The sequence below is a fragment of the Larus michahellis genome, chromosome 10 (assembly GCF_964199755.1).
Source record: "Larus michahellis chromosome 10, bLarMic1.1, whole genome shotgun sequence".
Taxonomy (NCBI): Eukaryota; Metazoa; Chordata; class Aves; order Charadriiformes; family Laridae; genus Larus; species Larus michahellis.
Window position 1 is genome coordinate 24166466 of NC_133905.1, and position 19654 is coordinate 24186119.

General features: G+C 44.5%; 1 protein-coding gene across 27 annotated transcripts in view; it reads right to left on the reverse strand.

Annotated features, from left to right (window-relative positions):
* Nucleotides 1-19654, reverse strand: part of WNK2 (WNK lysine deficient protein kinase 2) — a 123583-nt gene that overhangs the window by 16256 nt on the left and 87673 nt on the right. For 12 of the 27 annotated variants that reach the window (XM_074602984.1, XM_074602977.1, XM_074602983.1 and 9 more), the window contains 9 exons: nt 18422-19467; nt 16866-16929; nt 15289-15344; nt 14526-15211; nt 13088-13302; nt 10196-10411; nt 9153-9251; nt 3657-3701; nt 1838-2091 (listed from right to left, as the gene is read on the reverse strand). In XM_074602984.1, coding sequence (XP_074459085.1) covers nt 1838-2091; nt 3657-3701; nt 9153-9251; nt 10196-10411; nt 13088-13302; nt 14526-15211; nt 15289-15344; nt 16866-16929; nt 18422-19467 — 2681 coding nt within the window. The remainder of the gene's footprint in view (nt 1-1837; nt 2092-3656; nt 3702-9152; nt 9252-10195; nt 10412-13087; nt 13303-14525; nt 15212-15288; nt 15345-16865; nt 16930-18421; nt 19468-19654) is intronic. The other 15 variants (XM_074602985.1, XM_074602978.1, XM_074602966.1 and 12 more) reach the window with 7 other exon arrangements.

Below are 19654 nucleotides of genomic sequence, written 5' to 3' on the forward strand. Positions count from 1 at the left end.
AAATTAACCCTAAATCGATGTTTGCAAGGGCATGTAGCGATAGGACGAGGGACAATGGTTTAAACTAGAGCAGGGCAGGGTTAGATTAGACATTAGGATGAAGTTCTTTACACTGAGGGTGGTGAGACGCTGGCCCAGGTTGCCCAGAGAGGGGGTGGAGGCCCCATCCCTGGAGACATTCAAGGCCAGGCTGGAGGAGGCTCTGAGCAACCTGATCTAGTTGAAGATGTCCCTGCTGACTGCAGGGGGTTGGACTAGATGGCCTTGAGAGGTCCCTTCCAACCCAACACATTTATGATTCTATGATGTTAAGGTCATTTAAATAAGCAAAATAACCACTCTCTTTTCCAGAGTGGTAAGTGGGCAGACCACCCCCATGGAACGCTTCAGACTACTGCAGGAGCCTCAGGGAAAAGACAGCAACCTCCAACCTGCACATCAAAAGAGAGTAAGAAGTGACTTAGAACAAAGTCTGTGTCCTCACCATCACTTCCTATATAATCTTCAGTTTTTATTTACCGGCACTTCCTGTGACTTATTTTGGGAGAACTAATGGGGCCTTAAGTAGATGTCGCAGTTATTCCAGAACGGGTTTATACCGGTTAAACCATCACAACACAGCAGGATCATTTACTCTCTGGTTTTTGTTCATTTATGGCAACTAAGAATTGACATAAAATTGCTTGATAAATTTGAACAAATGCTTTTCCCTGTGAAGTCAGTGACCCCACTAACTCCAAAACCAGCAGGTACCAAAGTGGACACATTAGCACCGGTCCTGCTTGGGCACGTCTCACCTCACCAATAACTACAGACCTACCACTGCTGCATACATGTTTTGGGTTTTTTTTCCTTCAACATCCCAAAAAGGCAATGGTTTACTATTCAGACCCAGTTAACTTGTTTTTAAGAGATGGCAAAGTAGTCCCTCACTGGTTTTGTTTTCACTATTTCTTTGCTTTTAAAATTAATTTATTTTCCTCTACTTTGGCTCAATTTCCAGCCTTCCAGAAACTGAATCCAGCAAAAATTATTAATCAAAGAAACATCCTACCATCAGGAGGAGGAAGAGGGCCTGGAAACCCAGACCAGGCTGGGAGAGAATGGTAAACTGGGATTCTGGATACATCTTCATTCGTGTTTGTGCCTACCTCCGTATTGTCGCTCACCCATGAAAACAAGCACCGAACGCAGACACAAACGCGTGTCACGATGGTTTTTTTTTCCTGCTACTGAAAAGAAGAGGGGATGAATGGGGGCACTTCCCATCTCCATTTTGTTGTGGTTTACTTTCAACAGCATTTCCGAAGACGGTATTTGCATGAGGTAGAGAACCTCGAAGATGCCCAGTACAAGAAGCGAAGGTCAGAATCACATCTGCCTGTCCCCTGTCCCAGCGCAGTACTCGCTCTGCTTCCACTACAACAAAGGCTCACTACCTCCAAGCCACCAGCCCAGCCTCCGTCCTGCCTACGGAAGATTAATATTAAACATCAAAAAAGAAGAAAACTTCAGGAATAGTTAAAACTTCAGTGGAGCAACATATGGTTAGCAGTATGAGTATTGCTGTATATTGCTGTTAATAAGCAGTTTGCAATTTAAAAATATATATATTTTTATATATATATATCTATTGCAGCCCATATATCCCTCAAGATTATTCCAAAAGACAATTTAAAAAAAAAAAATCTGGTTTAGTACTTAATGAAAAGAGATGGACATTTAAAGGAAGCAACTATCGGAAGTAATTTTAGTCTATGTCCTCCTCCAAATCTGAGTTCTGCAAAGGCTTTCAGACACATAGCAAAAGGTACGTCCTTCAAGGAGTGCCACTTACTCCACATGTCTCATTCTGTGTTTGCATGGGATTAGCCTTTGGCTCCATGTCTTGCCTTTTTTGGTTCTGCTTCAGTTGATTTAAAGAAGGTTTTGTCTGTGCAGCTCCAACAGTTTTGCTTGTCCACTGGTCAACCAGCTTGTGAAGATCGTCTGTGAACGTCCCTTTCTTGTTGTTACTGTTGTTGGCCTGAACCTGCAGGGTTGATTGTGGGACGGGCTCAGGACACGTTACGAGACTGTTTGTCGAGGATCCTGGAAAATCACACACAAAGAAAGTTGACGATGGCATCTCTGCGTCACCACCTTGCTGCTCAAACAGTTTCTCGTCTACTGCAATTCAAATGGTGGCTTTTTGGACTTTTAACCCTCCCCCTCCTTTCTACAGAACACCTTTGCTTAAAGAAATGGTCCAAGTCCAACGCATTCATATTTTCTATCCCGTTATGCTACCTCAGCCACTAGCTGTTGCACCCACAACTTCTCTCTCAGTGAAATTAATGACTCAGAGAGAAGAAACGGAGGCAGTCCCAGCAACACTGACATCCTCAGGCTCACAAAGTCTCTTCGGAGGAGACTACCACGAGAGAGTGGGAGGCAGGATGTACTACTTACTAAAACTGCACACACTTAAAAAATGAATTTGCCATTTATTTCACTTGGCTAAGTTTACTGTCCTCCTGGAAAATCATAATTATCATATAGGTTACAAACAGGGCTGGCCTCAAAGGCTCCAGGAACCCACAATCTCTCGCAACGGTGTTAGGACCGTTTACTCTGCCATCTGCGTATTTTTGGGGAAAAAAACCCCCATCAGGACCACGAATGTACAGAAGAATGAGGAGAAAGGAGGACAAAGCGGTTGTGTGAGTTTTTGAGACAAAGATATAAATACAGAACTTTTGGTATAGATAAAAGCAGACAGGAAGAGTACTGACAGAGCTGTAATTTTACGTGTTTGCTTTTTTCTAGAAGAACTAGGAAAAAGGAAAAAAAGGATCTGTCCTTTTTACGTGTTGGTAACTACAAGTCTGACACAGCAAGATCAGCAGAGAACAGCAAGTGAAGGTGCCTGAATTTGACCTAAGCAGAAAATATAAAGTAACTTTCCAGCTAACGTATTTGATGTGGCTAAAGACTTGAAATAAAGACCATCTCTCCAAGCAAAAAGTTCATAGAACCGTAGTAAAATTATTATATAAGCAAACACAAACATTCAGTCATCTTTTTCTGTTAATCAGTTACCAGCCAGTGAAATCGAGTAAACTAATTAGTCCTACGGTTATATAAGATACGTTAATAACCTTTAAATAATCATGCATTCAACCTGCAACATAACTTCTAAGTGAACACTGCTCATTTCCTTTTCCTTTGCTTGGGGGAAAGGGACCGGTGAGAAAAATAAGTATTTTGACAGGAAAGCTCTTCAATTAGTGTTTAATATTTCATGCAGCCCAACAGGAGCAAGGTCGTTTAAAGCTCTAAATTCCTCCAGCAGAGAACTGCAGTCATATAAAGGTGTGTACTTCAGAAAGACAAACACTGAATCCGGTTTTCTCGCCGCATGCGTGCACAGTCTCACACACAAAGAATACCACAACTGTCTTGCCGCATGCGTGGTTCCCAAGACATCACAGCACATGCATTAGTACGAAAGTACCACGATTTATACGGTCTAATTTCATATCAGTATAAGTGCATCAGCTCTATCCATCAAACAACCAGCTTTTAGTAAACAATAATAATATTAAAAAAAAAAAAAAGCAAAAAACATCCCATGCCATGAAGGAAATACTGAGAAACAAAAATGGGATAGTTACTACTACTGTGATCTTTGCCTAGACATAGTCGTTTCAAGGTGGACCCTACAAGGTAAAACAATACAAGACATACAGAATTAGGTAAGACCGAACACAACAAATCTGACGGACAAGCTTCTGTACTTTTAAGCAATCAAAAAGTAGTTATTATGCAAGAAAGGACAGACAAAGTCAGCAGTTCAGGTGAGTAAAGGAAGTCTAAATAACTGGACAGCTCAAACCTTTCTTAATGTGCAGCCATTCAGAAGCTTTGGAAGGTACAATAGCATGCCAAAAGCAAGGTCTTGTGACTTAAAGATGCATTTGTTTGGGTTTTTTTGGTTTGGTTTTTTTTTTTTTGTTGGTTTTTTTTGAATCCAAATCACCTTGGCTTCCTAATAGGAGGTTTTGATTCCTACTCTATTTATGCAGGAAATGATGTCAATTCAGTTTGTGATAGGAGGCCAAAAATGCTTTCAGGAACAAGTCAAGCTAGTCTGGCTGCAAAGACAAACTGTAAAACAACCCTAAAAGTCCTGTTTTACAAGTCCAAAAAGATACATTGTTCTGCAGGTCTGAGGCCAATTGTTTCCCAATACTTCATTAGTAGGATTTGTGTCTAAATGTGAGATTCTGAACTTCAATTGAAAGTAACCGTGAATGAGCTTCCCTTATGCCTTGTCCAAGTGCGAAAAAATAAGCCAGCAGAGTAGCCGAGTTTTCATTTAACCAAACTAGGTGGTTTTTTTCATTATTCTCTCATTACATCCTTCGTTATGATTTTATGTATTCCATTGGACAGATAGTTAGAGTGCCAGAAGTGTACCGAGAACCCTACTTGACTGTCAGATCTTGCCAGACATGAGCACCGTTTCTATTTGAGTGCCGAATTTCCTGAAAGGTATTTTGGACTTGGTAAGAAGAATATCATTATGGTATGGGAGGAGATGGATATCCGACATGGGGCATGGCAAGTTTATTGTGAAGAAGCACTTGAAAACATGAGCAAAATCAGAGAGTGGGGCAAAAAGCAAGATACAGGATGGATGTGCTTTTTTTCTACAGCAAACCGGTGTCCGTATTTTATGTTACTGTGCCAGAAATGCAGCTTTAAACTCAGAGGTTGCCGGTCCAGGTCGACACAGGCTCTGAATGAGTCTTCAAAGGAGAAAGGAGAGATGTCAGTCAGAGACTGAGGAAGAGGAAGTAAAGAAAAGAGCGAGGGAAAAGAGGGAGAAGAAATGTTTGTGTTTCGATATGGGTGGCATGAGGAGGAACAGAAGGATTGCTTTGAAAGATTTTCTTATAATTTCATGTCGTTTAACGAGGTTTCTATTCCAGGAAAATCAGAAGGACATGACTGCAGTAATGTCTTATGCAAGCATGACCGAGTTCAGTTTCTCATCTCAAGGCCTAGATAACAAAATAAAGGTCACATTCACAACTCAACAATCTGCGTTGTATATTTAATTTTTCCCCCCTCTCTTTTCCCTCAGACATACCTTACCTTGCCTGTCTCAAAGTTAGCTAGCAACTCCCATTGCGGAAACGTCAGTGGCAGTAATACTAGATCGCTATTTTGGTAACTATCCTGCGTGTAGCAATAGGTAATATTTGGCACAATATGTATGCAAATGCAGAGCAACTGCCTGCGAAAAAATACAAGCAGGCAGCTGACTAGGGTACGTGCTCAAATGCATGTGAAAAAGTTTAATCACCAACCCCTCTGCTTCCTGAAAACCGAGTCACAAGTTTCTCTGCACCTCGGGTGCCAAATCAAACCTGGGGCCCCGGTACGCGTGGGGAAGCGGCAGAGAGCGGCGGTACTAGAGAGGTTCACAAAACACCCGCGTGAGCGGAGCCAACGCGAAGGAAAATATCGCGGGAGAGTCAATCGTCAAAAAGAGAGCTGGTTCTTCCAAACTCTGTCTCTCCGGCGTGTTGCTTGGGAGACGAGAAACATTATCTCAGTGATGATATTGCCTGAAACGGGGACTGACAATCGTTGGCTACGTTGGTTTTAAATTTAAATTCAATTAAAAATGCACTTGGTAAACCTAATTCGCCAGATTAATTTTATTACTTCTAAAATCAAGGTGTTTAATAGCTGTAAAGTTAAGGACATGAATCATAATTAAGATTTAATCTAAGCCTGCAAAGGTTCAGCAGAGTGTTTTACCTCCAATTCCAGATTTCTTATCTGAGAAATTAAGCAGCTACTATATCACACAGGACAGAAAAAATCCACTGTCCCATGTTTGCACTCTAACAGCTGCCAAAAAGCTTGAGAGCTAAAATAAAATTGAAATGGCAATAAATTCTTAGACCATTTCCATAATCGCATATGCGCATACAACATTAATTACTACAGACCTGACTAAAATTGCTTTACGCAAGATCACAAGTCTAAGCCAAATGGAGCTTTTGAAAACTCCACTCACAATCAGCACAAACTCTTCCCTAAGACGCCCTGGCAATCTAACCCTGGCAAGGAACTCAGGCTAAAATTACGCTGAAGCCCATAAAGAAATATTTTATTCCATGAAAAGTGCAAAGGAAAAGTCAGTATTGGACATGGGGAACAGATCAAAAAGCTGTTCTGGGAGAACACTGTGAAAGTATTCAAGTTTGATGGACCTTGTAACCAAGGCAAGATATTTGGTAAAGCAGGGACACCTCCCACCAGCCCAGGTCGCTCCAAGCCCCGTCCAACCTGGCCTTGAACCCCTCCAGGGATGGGGCAGCCACAGCTTCTCTGGGCCACCTCTGGGCCAGCGGCTCACCACCCTCACAGCAAAGAATTTCTTCCTCAGATCTCATCTAAATCTCCCCTCTTTCAGGTTAAAACCCTTCCCCCTCGTCCCATGGCTCCCCTCCCTGCTCCAGAGTCCCTCCCCAGCTTTCCTGGAGCCCCTTTAGGGACTGGAAGGGGCTCCGAGGTCTCCCCGGAGCCTTCTCTTCTCCAGGCTGAACCCCCCCAGCTCTCTCAGCCTGTCCTCACAGCAGAGGGGCTCCAGCCCTCTGAAGGCAAATCCTTGGCAAATACAGCAAAACTTTTCCCAACAGCTCTCAAACAAAAAATCCCAGGGACACCTTGACCTGGGGAACAGCCCCAGGACCCCGACCTGCCCGGCCATGCTGCCGAGCTGCCTGCACTGGACGGCCCCAACCCAGCCCGGCACTCGCTCTCCTTGCTCAAGCACGCAGTACAGAGGCCAACACGTTTAGCACCTAGTCCAAACACTTGGCTCTGCCTCCTTACTGGGTCAACCAATGTCCCTTCCAGAGGGGAAGGAGCACAAGCCAGCTGGCATTCCCATCATCATCTAGCACTATTTTTTCCCGGGGTCCATGGTCATGGATGCTCTGGATACCGGCTTGATGGAAGCCATCCTTCCAGCAGCAGTCCCAGCCCCAGCTGCCCTATCTTCATCCCTTCACACTCGCTACCAACCTGTTGGACTCACTGGGAAAATAAGCTAAAATAAGCTCCTATCCCAGCAAAACCTACCAGTTATTCAGCTGTGGAAAACTGCCTAACAACTCAAGTGAGAGAGAGCACTGGAGACTGAGCTGCTCTCTCTGAGCGGCGGTGGCTTCGGATGGATGTGTCAGGGTTAAGCGCCTGAAACTCGGTCCATCTTCTCGTATGACTCAGAAACGGGGGAGTGCAAACCTCCTCCCCGAACACTGCGCCCAGAAGAAACCAAGAAGAGAGCATATGGGCTGAGAACAGAAAGCAATTAGTCGTGCCGAGTTATTTAAGCACCGGGAAACTTCACGATTTGAAGGGTTTACATATTCCCTTGGTTTCATTCACAATATCCATGCACCCAAACATTTTTAATATGCTGGTTCTTAATTGCCATCTCCCAGTCTTTTTGCATCCTACTGAATAGTAATTCTGTGAAAGATTAATGAAACGACTTCTGGGAATTACATGTGCAGAGGAAGAAACTACTATGTCCATTATAATACCAAATGGGAAAATTTGTGAACTGAGAATTCCCCTCAGGTTCTCAGAGAAAAAAAATACATAAAAATATCTCGGAATGCAAAATTGTCTCATGACTTCAATAGTCATTAAAAACTTGCATGATAATAAGTTCAGCATGGCGAGCAGTAAGCGTCAGTTTTTGAGAACCTGGGTGCTTGGACTTTCAGGGACCTCAAACAAAACAAACAAAAAAAAATCAAGATTATTTTTAAAAAGATTGTTTATTCATAAAGTTAGGAGGCGTGTATTTGAGTGGTCTTGTGCCTTTGATCTGTACCACTGGGATAACGATAAGCAACGTGGAACTCCAATAGGAGATCTGATATTAGTGCAAACGAACAGTTCGTTAACCAAACACTTTCTCAAGAACATTATCAGCCTTTCTAATGTTATGTGTAAGTGGCCTATAGTACCTGTTCAGCACAACATATCTTTATTGTACAAGCAAAATCCGTTTGCCTAAAAAGCAGCATGTACGATTGGGTAAAAAGGTCTTAATTTTTTAATTAAATAGCTTGATATCATTTGGTTGAATTGCCAATCACTTTAGAAGTCATACAAATAGGGTATAAATAGCAGGTGCACAATTCTTTGAAACCAAAAATACTAGTTCCTAGCAATCCATTTCAAAGTATCATCTGAAAATCTGATATTGCTTTTTACTTATTTCTGCTTTGGTGAACTGCTAATTGACTTCATCTCTGAGGTCACATAAGGTCATAAGAAAATAAACTGAGTCAAGCGCTTCAGCCAGATCAGCTTACACAAAAAGTTGATGGTACTCTCCCTCGGAGTAACCAGATCTTCCTGCTGCTTACGAGTACATAAAAAATTGCTCACTTAAAGCCATTAAAGTGAATGCACAGGGGAAACCCACCTAGAAAGCAGATTTTGAAAGAACTAGCTGGAGCACTATTGTCTCAGCATTTCCACATGCAAAGAGCGGGGAAAAAAAATCAAAGAAAACAGAGTGGATATAAACAGTACTGTATATCGTGTTAATACAGCCCTTGTATGGAAGTTATACCCTCCAGTGACCTTCTAGTATTGTATCAGCTTGCTACATGCATGTCTTCATAGTCCAAACATGTGTGAAAGAGACCATTCGTCTACAGAAGGACGGATTTCTTTTGGTTGTCGCTGGAACCGGGACAGCAGACATGTATATTTGCCACATTGCAAATGAAATTATTTCAACAGAAATCACAAAGTACAAAAGCTTTGATAAGTCCAGGGTAAAATTTACCATAAGGCTATATAATAAATGATGAGATCTTCCACACATGCTTTTGGTGCCCAGGCACGAGCCAAAAGCAGTGCAAAAAAAGCTTTCATATGGAAAATTAATATAAATAAGGTGTGTTCATGATGATTACTCAAAAGAAAGATAAAAAGAAAGAAAAGATGGTTCAGAAAAAGGGGCATCCTGCCAAACATATTAGAGATATAAAATATGGAACTGGAAAAAGGGGGTAAAAGAAAGATGGACTGTGATAAAATACAAAAGAACAAATACAAACAGATGGACAAAGACACAGGTCCACTGAGGAATCTGGTACGAGGTTTGCTACTAGATTTATAGGTCACTCTCTCAGACGTTTGGTGGAAAACCGTCCAGCCTGCAAATGAATATAAAGGGAAGAAAACAAAGACACTTATAAAGTACAAGTAGCTGTGATCAGATGTCCTATACCATCAGTCAAATCAGCTTTGTTAGTTAAACATCCACATCTCCATTTTAACTTTGCCAAAGAGGAGTAAGTTAATTGACCGTACACAAAGGATGCAATAACAGCAGAAGAGAACAGATAGATATTTTGTAGATTAGTTTGGCAGGATGTGCAATGAGAGGAAGGTATTTTAATCATCGTTATAACTTCCAATATGCATGGCAACAAGATCAGTCAAAGCCTACGGAGGTGTGCAATACACAGAAGTACCAGAGGTCGGGACGGGGGAACACAGCCAATCGACAGTCATTTAGCTGGGACTCCAGAATCATGCACAAAGTTAACCCTTTAGATAAAGGAGACATAACTTGGTTCTCTGGTTTTGCTTTTCTTTTCCTTTTCCTTTTCGGTTTTCCCCCCCGCCCTCACACTCAAGATAGTTTAGTGGTTTAGAATGAGGAACTCTGGGTCTACAAGTATCAAGGGGCTAAAAAAAAGAAGCCCAAAATGAACCAAGGGAGGCAATCTCCCATCCTTCTATATCTTTTTTTGTTTTCCTTTCTTTTTCCTCAGAAATCTATAAGGCAGACTCCAGAAAAGGTGTCAGTATAAAGCCACTGCCGGCAAAAATAAAAGGTATTTACTTCCTAAAAATCAGCATGCCTTCTCGGCTGTTTACTCTTAACACTTGCTAAGATACTTTACTTTTGTTTTTCTGACAACACTGCAACCATCTTTTTAAAAGGTAAGCCAGCAGTTTGGATTGCCAAAGGTTCCTGTTCCTATATCACTAGAAGTGAAATCCACTCCTAAAAAGTTCAAGCATAAGGGAAGCGAACTAATTTTAGCATGTGCTGGAAGACATGCCGAACAGCCGGTATGAAAAAAATCACCTTGGCCAGAGCTTGCGTTGGCGTCTCCTCCTTCGGGGCCTAAGCCGGAGCAGATGTCAGAAGACAAGGAGGCTTTGACGGAGCACGGCTGCTGCGTCTGAACAGCCTTCCCGAAGGTGGCCAGGGCAGGGGAGGTTACTGCTGCTGCTTCGGGAGATCCAGACTGAGGTTTAGCTGTTTCTTTGTGGGGTGAGTCTTTAGAGTCTGAAAGATTACCTGAAAGAGCAAACGAACAAAACACATGCAACGGCAAATCCAGTTTCTCCAAGAAGCTTATGGTGCAGGCTTCATTTTTATTATTTTCTGCATTTTTCAGAAAGGCTGGAGCCAGGACATCCCAAGGAGGAGGAAATTCAACCAGGGCAAGTGCAGGGTGCTGCACCTGGGGAGGAATAACCCCCTGCACCAGGACAGGTTGGGGGTGACCTGCTGGAGAGCAGCTCGGTGGAAAGAGACCTGGGAGTCTTGGCGGACAACAGGGTGACCATGAGCCAGCAATGTGCCCTTGTGCCCAAGAAGGCCAATGGCATCCTGGGGGGCATCAAGAAGAGTGTGGCCAGCAGGTGGAGGGAGGTCATCCTCGCCCTCTGCTCTGCCCTGGGGAGGCCACATCTGCAGTACTTTGTCCAGTTCCAGGCTCCCTGGTTCAAGAGGGACAGGGAACTGCTGGAGAGGGGACAGCAAAGGGCTACCAAGATGCTGAGGGGACTGGAACACCTCTCTGATGAAGGAAGGCTGAGGGATTTGGGTCTCTTCAGTCTGGAAAGAAGACAACTGAGGGGGAACCTTATCAACGCTTATAAATACCGAAAGGGGGGGTGTCAGGAGGATGGGGCCAGGCTCTTCTCCGTGGTGCCCGGGGACAGGACAAGGGGTAACGGGCACAAACTTGAGCATGGGAAGTTCCACCTAAACCTGAGGAGGAACTTCTTTGCTGTGAGGGTGGCAGAGCCCTGGCACAGGCTGCCCAGAGAGGTGGGGGAGTCTCCATCTCTGGAGACATCGCAACCCCGCCTGGAGGCGTTCCTGTGCCACCTGCTCTGGGTGACCCTGCTCTGGCAGGGGGTTGGACGGGATCATCTCCAGAGGGCCCTTCCCACCCTATGATTCTATGACTCTACGAAGGAGGACTGCTGAGATAAAGCGAGAGCTGCAGAAGTGCCCGAGTAGGAGGATGAACGCATGGGATAACTAAGCAGAACGCGTAGGTTTGCTCTCAAACACGAAAGGTGAAAGGAAGCAAATGGAGAGAAATAAAAGGTTAAAATAAAAAGAAATAAAAATAAATAAAAATTTATAACTATCTATATATACATAGATACATGTCTATATATAAGTATCTGTATGTATATATCTACCTAAATGGATATCCCAGGTAAAGAGGCCTTACCACCAGAATGTCTTTGTAATCATTTGTTCCATGGATTTATCAGCAAAAGCATCTAACCGTGGAAATGACAATGATATCAGTAACCGTCTTAGAAACTGCCTGCCCTTGGTCCCCGAGAAAGGACCTAGGAAGGCCAAAAAATGAGGAACCTACATAGTCAAGGCTGAGAAGACTCAGGCACGAATACAGATTCTCGAAGATAATGTGAACTGTACACAGTGCCTCAAAAAACTGGAAAATATCACAGAAGAAACATATGCAGGAAAGCACGCAGCCAGGCGTCACTCTGACTGAGCAGATTTCTGTTCTCCAACTGAAGGTGACAGGAAAAGAAAAAAAAAAGGAGAATTGGGGCATTTTATGCAGAAATAAGCTTAAATTCTTTGGACTAGGGTAGCATACTGATATGAGCCAAGATCCGTGAGCGGAGGCAGATGAGGGTTTTGTGAAGAGACAGGGGGAAAAATGGCTAGAGAGAACCCAAGAACAAACTGGAAACTGACTGGGCCAAGGATATCGGACATTGAGAACATACCATCACAAGGAAAGGAAGTAAAACCTCTGCGTGCCAGCCACGCAGCAGCTACAGAGGGATAAAGCACTGAGCATGGCTTCAGTTCCCACAGGCAAGAACACCGAGATTCATGATGGATCACAGAACATCTTGCCTCTGAATAGCTTTGCTTTTCCTATCTCAGTTGAAATCCTTAATTAAAAGCAAAAACCTCCAAAACTCTCTGTCTGTAATGAAGATTGATGCAATGAAACTCAAAGTGGATGTATGATGCAGTATCTCTGAAAACAAGAGCTACCGAGTTTGAAATACAGGGTTAATGCTGAAGTGCTGCTGCTCCTCTAAATAACAGCGTGACCTATAAGTTGAAGAAAAATTATTCACGTTCTATTCTACATTTTGCCAAAGAAATAGGTACTGGTGTATACCAACATTTCCCAGCTGAATCATATCTTTATATTTTCCGATGACTCAAGACTGTGCTACTGTTTGAAAAATCTCAAACTATTTCAGATGGTCAAAGCATCCATCACACTTTTATAACTGTTTTTACCTCCCATCCTTTGGGGGAGCAAATGCAATCCGATCTTATTTATACGGTACCTTGTAGGAAAAAATAAACAGCGTCAACAAGAGACAGCACATAATCAATAGCGGGTAACAGCCCCTAAGAAGTGAATACAAACATCAATAAATTGCATTTGGAGAAAGGATGAGAAAATGTAACCAGGCTGGACTCCAAATGAAAGCGGAATATTGTTTCTCCGCCAAGCGTTGTAACCGATGCAGAGAAGTCTGCATGGCCAGCTGTAATAAGCCTGTCCCAAAGGATGCCCCGCTTCAAAACCAGCTCGCAGTACGCAAACTTGAGTCATAGTATTAAAACCAATCAAAATTAAAGTGCCTTTCCTGCAGTGCGTGCAATCGCACAGCGGAACCACACCGGACACCAACAACAGGCATATCGAAAGCAACTGGGTGTACCTACTTGTGCCTGACGTTCCACTCCTGAGCTGCTGGACCAGAGGGTTTAATAGTTTTCCACCTTTCAATTTATTTTTGCTGGTTCTTCGGCGACGGCCGCTTGGTGGGGCTGAGTGCAGGAACCCCAGGTTGGGAGGAAGGGGCTTCCCTAAGCGAATATACAGTGCCTCTATCTCGTTCTTCTGCTGAGTCTGCAGTTCAGCAATTTCTTTCATATGCCTAAACATAAAAAAAAAATAAATAGAGAACTCCGCTAGCGATGTAGTTGAAAAAGCATCACATCTTGACAGCATAATTAGTTGCAAAAAAAGAAACAAAACAGTCTTTGGTTATAAAACAATCAACTGCTCATCCAAAAGTATGTGAAGTTTTAGCAATCTACCCGGCAAACGTGGTGACTGACTTCTCAAATATTCACTTATAAGACAGAATTCAACATCCTCAGTAAAGCCAACGGATTTTGACATGAGATCTGACAGGAACTCCAAACTATTCCAGAATTTATCTCTTCAAACCAGTGGTTTTCAAAAGAGTTAAGTCTCAAGGCACGTACATCAGTTTGGAGGAGTTCAACATGAGGAAAGGCAAAACCGCTTCCCATAAAAATTCCATTAGTACATGAATCATTACCTTATTCATAATGCGGATTTCACGATGCCATGAAGGCAGCTTAAAGGTACTGCTGTTTTAAAAAGATGCATCATCTGTATTCGGTAAAACCATTATACCATAAAGTTTAGCATTTGGTTAAACTAGCATCTAATACTAGTTTTTACCCATCACCTGCCAGGAAAGAAAGAAAATATTCAAACTTAAAGCAGGTGGCTCTCAGGACTGGCAGCACAATGGGCTCCTGCCAGCCTCGCCCAGCCTCCCGCTGAGACTGGACCAGTGACTTGATGAGAGACCCGACGGGAGGCAGAGCGAGGGTCTTGCCTGCCTAACGGATGCTCAGTTATCTACCATAAAAGTGAGTCTGGGAACAGGGATGGGTCTGTAGGCCCCATAGTCTGCATCACCCCTGCAGAGAAGGGCACCGAGAGAACACTGTGGCAGCTGTCTACGCAGGCATCCAGATTATTTTTATGCTGCCTTAAGTAGTGTCCACGCGGGAACCTCCTGTCACGTGCACCACAGGTGCTCTTGTTCGCTGCCGTATCGACATAGCTTTTCAGTACGGAAACCAGACATCGCAGCAGACGTGTTTTGATGTTTAAAAAAGTTATTATTGAATTATTCTTCTAAATGGAATTAACAAACAAAGTGACGCCTAAAAGGATGCAGTGTGACATTTGGGGAAAGGTCCGGGCGATGCCCAATTTGCCCAGAACCTGTTTACTCATTACAGCGATGAAAACCACATATTGGCTCATCATATGCAGAGACGCTGCCCAGGTATCTGAACACAAGCTTCCCTAGCGCTGTTTGCAAACCCGACGTACTTTTCTCTCAGGTTCTGCAATTCTTTCTTCATATCTGCATCTTCAAATTCCGAGTCGTTGTCGCTGCTCATGTACGACGACTGCGAGTGGAAAGACGTTATGTTGATGGTGGGAATTTTTGTTCCTTGCCCGTTAGGTGAATCGAGGCCTGGCGAGCTAGCTTTGCCAGATCTTTGCAGGAAAGCAGCTGCTTTTTTAATTAAGTCAGTGGCTGCGCTGCTGCTCGGGGGGGAGAGCTGGGCAGCAGCCGCCGGCTGCTGATGGAAAGGCTCATCGGCAGAATCACTCGAACCCTGGTCACAGAGGACATCGACGGAAGAGGCTGTCTGCACCCGTCGGACAGCCGTCTTCAGGTCAGGGCTGGAAGGGAGCTCATCCAAATAGACATCTGGGGGTGCCGAGAACCTTAAGCAGTGTGGTGCTGTTAAAGTTAATTCATCTTGCGTGCTGATCACTGAAAACCTGCCAATAGTTTTGGCTGGTGTACCGCTATCATGAGGTTCAGCCTGTTTTCCATAGGAACCAGAGTCTAGAGAGTCATCCCTTTGAAGGTTATTTATCACCCCATCTGCTGTAGATATCTGCGTTACACTATCTGTGTGTGCCGACGAAGTCACAGTCTTTGCCTTCTCGCTCCTTTTAGAAGTTTCCATCTGTTTAGTTATGCGTGACGATGTAGGTGCAACCTGGTGAAAATAATGGAGATTAGTTTTGAAAGTAGCTGTACCTATCAAGTATAAAACGGCTCCCGGTTTCGGCTCACCTGAAGGAGGCCTTTTGCTGTAGCGGCAGGAGCTGAAGTGATGCTGGCAGCTGAACCTGTTTTACAAGTTGGAAAAAAAAATAATTCACTTTTGGAATGCTTTAGTATAGTAAAAGCTAGCGTGTTAACTGCGTTAAACTGAAGTGTGATAAAACGTAGCACGGAAGAATAATTTAAATATCCCATTTTTGTAATACAAAATTAGGGGAGGCAATATCAATGACAATATAAAATGTTTTGCTCTTCAATCTATTGATTTAGGGAATTCAAATACCAATAGGAGTGTGGAATTTCATTAACCAGTTGAAAATTTTTAGGGAGAAAACCAGAAGAATGAAACCTGCGCGGTACATTGGGCCTGCATTACTAGCGTGTTCTTGATGTCTCAAAGAAGTAATTGTCTCGGCTACTCATGCACACAAAATGCTGCAGTTGACCACAGATGGACAGGTATTTCACACTGTTCACTTGACAGATACTGACACCGACAGTTAGAAGTGCCTGAGAAATTCAGCGCACATCGCTGGAAGTGGAAATTATAAGCTCCAGAGATGGCCACTTGGCCCACAGAAGCACACAAGAAGCAAAATATCAGTGGCGGTAATCAAGACACAATTATTTCACAACCGGGAAACTGGTGTGGAAGTTAAACCAATAAAGGCAAGCAGACTGCTGCTTTCTTACGGCACTTCGCACAGAGCGAACATAAGGCAAAAATCTGTCACTACGTAGCTCTGAAATGGTGAAATACATCACTGCTTGATGGTATCTAAGATTCATCAATTTTACGACCAGTGCTACACTCCACTTGCACACCCTCCTCCGTGGCGAGCAGATGAACACAGGCTACCCACCTACAGCTTTCCCCTCTCGCACTGACCTAGGAGCAGTGGACGATCCACGTCCACCGGGACAAGAACGATCTACGCTGCTGCACAAACCTGGCAGCCAGCTTTGCCACGACAATCTCAAAAAAATATATATTATAAACCCTCCCCAACCCAACCCATGACAGCAGGAGCAGTTTTGGGTTCTTCAGCCCTTAAAGCTTCTCATGACTTCCAAGACAGCTAAATGGAGTGTGATAAATACCCAGTTTCTCACCATGGTTCCTACTATGTCATTAGGGAAAGTGCCATTCTATCTACAAGTACCTAAAGAGAAGTACTCTTTACCAGTTCTCCATGGGACTTCGTTGAAAATCTTACAGGCTTCCCCCCAAGGGTGCACCCTCAAGCATGTTATTTTTGGCAACACATTTTTAGGAAACCCAGAAAATCCAACGGACATTTTAAGGGCACTGGGAATTTATTATTGGGAACGTGGCCTTCCATGTGAATGCCCCATACCTACACCACAGACAGGTATTACATATTTACGGAGGCAGTTTCTTTCTAGGAAGCTTGCCAGAAGTGAGATGTTTAATATTAGTTGTATTACAAATAGGATGAGAAATGCCCTGCGCTGGGCATTCTCTGCAGGTAACCAGAAGGGTGAGCAGCGAGGGGACACCGGAGCAGAGGACCACACACAAGTACAGCTGCATCACTGCCGTTCATCACCGAAAGGTGCATTACCTTTTCTGCTTGCTGACCCACCTCTCGCTTCTGAGGAACGAGCCCCGATGCCAGTGACCTCCGACTTTTCGAACATTCGGTAAAAAGTAAAAAGAAAAAGAATTTCAGTCGTGCGCACAGGGCAGAAAGGCAACGCATTCTCCTTCCCTCTTCTCTCCCTCTCTGCCTTCACGCTATTGTGCAATATTAAACTATTTTATGGTGTCTGTGGAGGTGGCCACCTAGCTTTTCCTTCAACTCCTCCATTTTTTTTCCTCCCTTGGAATTAAAAAAGCAGTGGCAGCGTCAAAGAGGGAACTGCAGCCTAAGTTACTAAAAACAGGATAAAAATTATATATAGACTATATTTTAAAAGTATTTTATTTATTATATTTATATGTATTTTATTTATTATATTTATAGTATATTTTATATTATATATATATAGTAAAAGTTATACATATCAGTTTGGGTTTTTGTTCTGGTTTGCTTTTCCAGCCAGGCTGTACATTCTTCATCTGTGTGTCTGTCTTCAGAAATTCTACGTCTCTCTTTTCTTACTGGCACAGATTTTAATGGGACAAATTCAAATTACTGGAGAGACACAACACCTTTCACAGAGAGAGAATTTCATCTGCTGTAGAAAGTAATTTATTTTAAACAATATGCTCTAAAGAGTTCCTCAAGTGCAGCCGTCTTTCCTGTAACATCTTTGAAGCAGTTGACAGAGTTCATCCAGCTGACACCACCCAGCACAGCCTCATCATCCCTGCTAGCGTGATGGAATTACCTCCAGAAATGCTACTTTTCAAGCAAGATATACGCTGATCTTCTAGCAGCAAGTGCTGCGAATCTATTGAATTTAATAAACATGATTTTATCTGAAAGAATGCAGCGCAGGCGCACAACTGAGACACCAAGTGAAGAGCGCCCAGAGCACCTGCTCCAGCTTTCCTTAGACGCTTCCCAGTGAAGTCTTGCTCTGCCAAGTTCAGGGGAAGACAAAAGAAATCATTACTGGAAGCAGAGCAAGCTTTGACCTACGGAGTGTCTGCCTTTAACTGCAGCACTTGAACAAAGCAAAGGCTCCCAAAGTGTTTGTTTTATTCAGACTGACTTGGAAGGTAGGCTTGATCACTGCTATCAATTTATATATAAATGAAAAAAATCCCTACTGAAGCATCAGCACTTGAATAACTATACCCCTTGTGTTCTACACTCTTGAACCAGAAAAAAAAATTACCACATTTCTGCCTGCTTTGGAAACAAGACACGTGAGGAGGAAAATGAATTAAGATATCGCTTTTAAACCCAAAGGAAAAATTTGTCTTTCACTAACAAGCATTTATGTAAAGTGAGTTGGTATGCAGCTGACAAAGTCAAAATCTGAGAGAACTTTCACACTGGAAAGCAGTCAACAGCCAGAAGGTAATATGCCCCTGAGCAGAAGCGTAAAATATTTGGAGAAGCGAGAAATCTGTACACGTCCCACCACAGGGTCGCTGGTTCTGGGCTGTGCTGCTGTTGCCAGCAGCTGGATTTGGGGGTGTAAAGGGCAGAGTTGTGGCTGGACTCACCCGCGTTGGGTAGGGGCACATCTCAGAGGGTACGGGTGGCACCGGCTGGGCCTCGGCAGCAGCTTTCACCTCCTGGCCTGTATCCGCAGCACTATGGCCGGGTTCTCTCAAATCCAACGCCAGCGTGGGAACTTGATCTTCGGGAAAAGGTGGCAAGTTAAATTCACTGTCGCCCTGTTCTAACGGGACAGAGGTGTCCGGAGTCCCTGCTGATGCAGAAGAAGTAGGAACGTACTCCTGGTAAAGCAAGTTGCGCAGTTTCTCATCAAGGCTTTTTATCGTGTTGTCAACGAAGTCCACCCGGGGCGGTCCCTCTCCGTCGGACTCGGCGGTGCTGGGCTGCAGCAGGCCGATGCCCACGCCAGGGCAGGCCACGGGCTGCGCCTGGGACAGCACGGCCTGCGGCTGGGACGCGGCCACCGCCGCCTGAGTGGGGCTCTGGAGCTGAGAGCCCGCCAGAGCCAGCGGATCGGCCGGGGGGAAGGCCTGGCTCACGAAGGAGTGCTGCACCATGCCGGGCTGGCCGGCCTCGGGCAGGTGGGGGACCTGGGCCGCAGGCTGCCGCTCCAAAACAATGGCGTCCGGGAGCACGGGGAGCGGGCAGAGCTCTGCCGGGACGGACTGGTGCGGCCCAACGCTGCAACACGCTATCTCCACGTCAGGGACACACGTGCCCTCGTCGGCCTGCGGCTGGCGGTGCGGGGGAGCCGGGGCGGCCTCAGATGGCTCCTCCAGCATGGCGGCACGGGGGGCAGGAGCACCCGGCGGGGCGGGCATCGCCGCCTTCCGTGGAGAATACTGACCCCCATTAGCAGCCACCGGCTCCAGGGTATTTGGAGCAGATCCCGGGAGCACTGGAGCTGGAAACTCGGCCTGGCTCGGTAAGCCAGCGGAGGATGCGGCAGCAGGAACTTGCGCCAAAGAGGGAGGGGCTCCAATGGGGCTGTCACAGACCCCCGCTTGCAGGGGAGGCTGCTGACCAGCTAAGAGACCAGGCGGATCCATCACGGCAGAGCTCACTTGCTGATCATCCGACTGTTCCAGGTCTAGAAAGAGCACAAACATCAGGAAAGTTTTTAATGAGCCACCTGGAAAGAAAGAAAGTCACTGCAAAACCTCCTGGACAGCTGCAGTGATAACCACATCTAGTTGTAACCCATTAGTGCTTCCTTTGAGAAAATAACTGTTATACGAGTCAAATTAGAACCTAAAATTGCAGGTTATGCAAGAAAA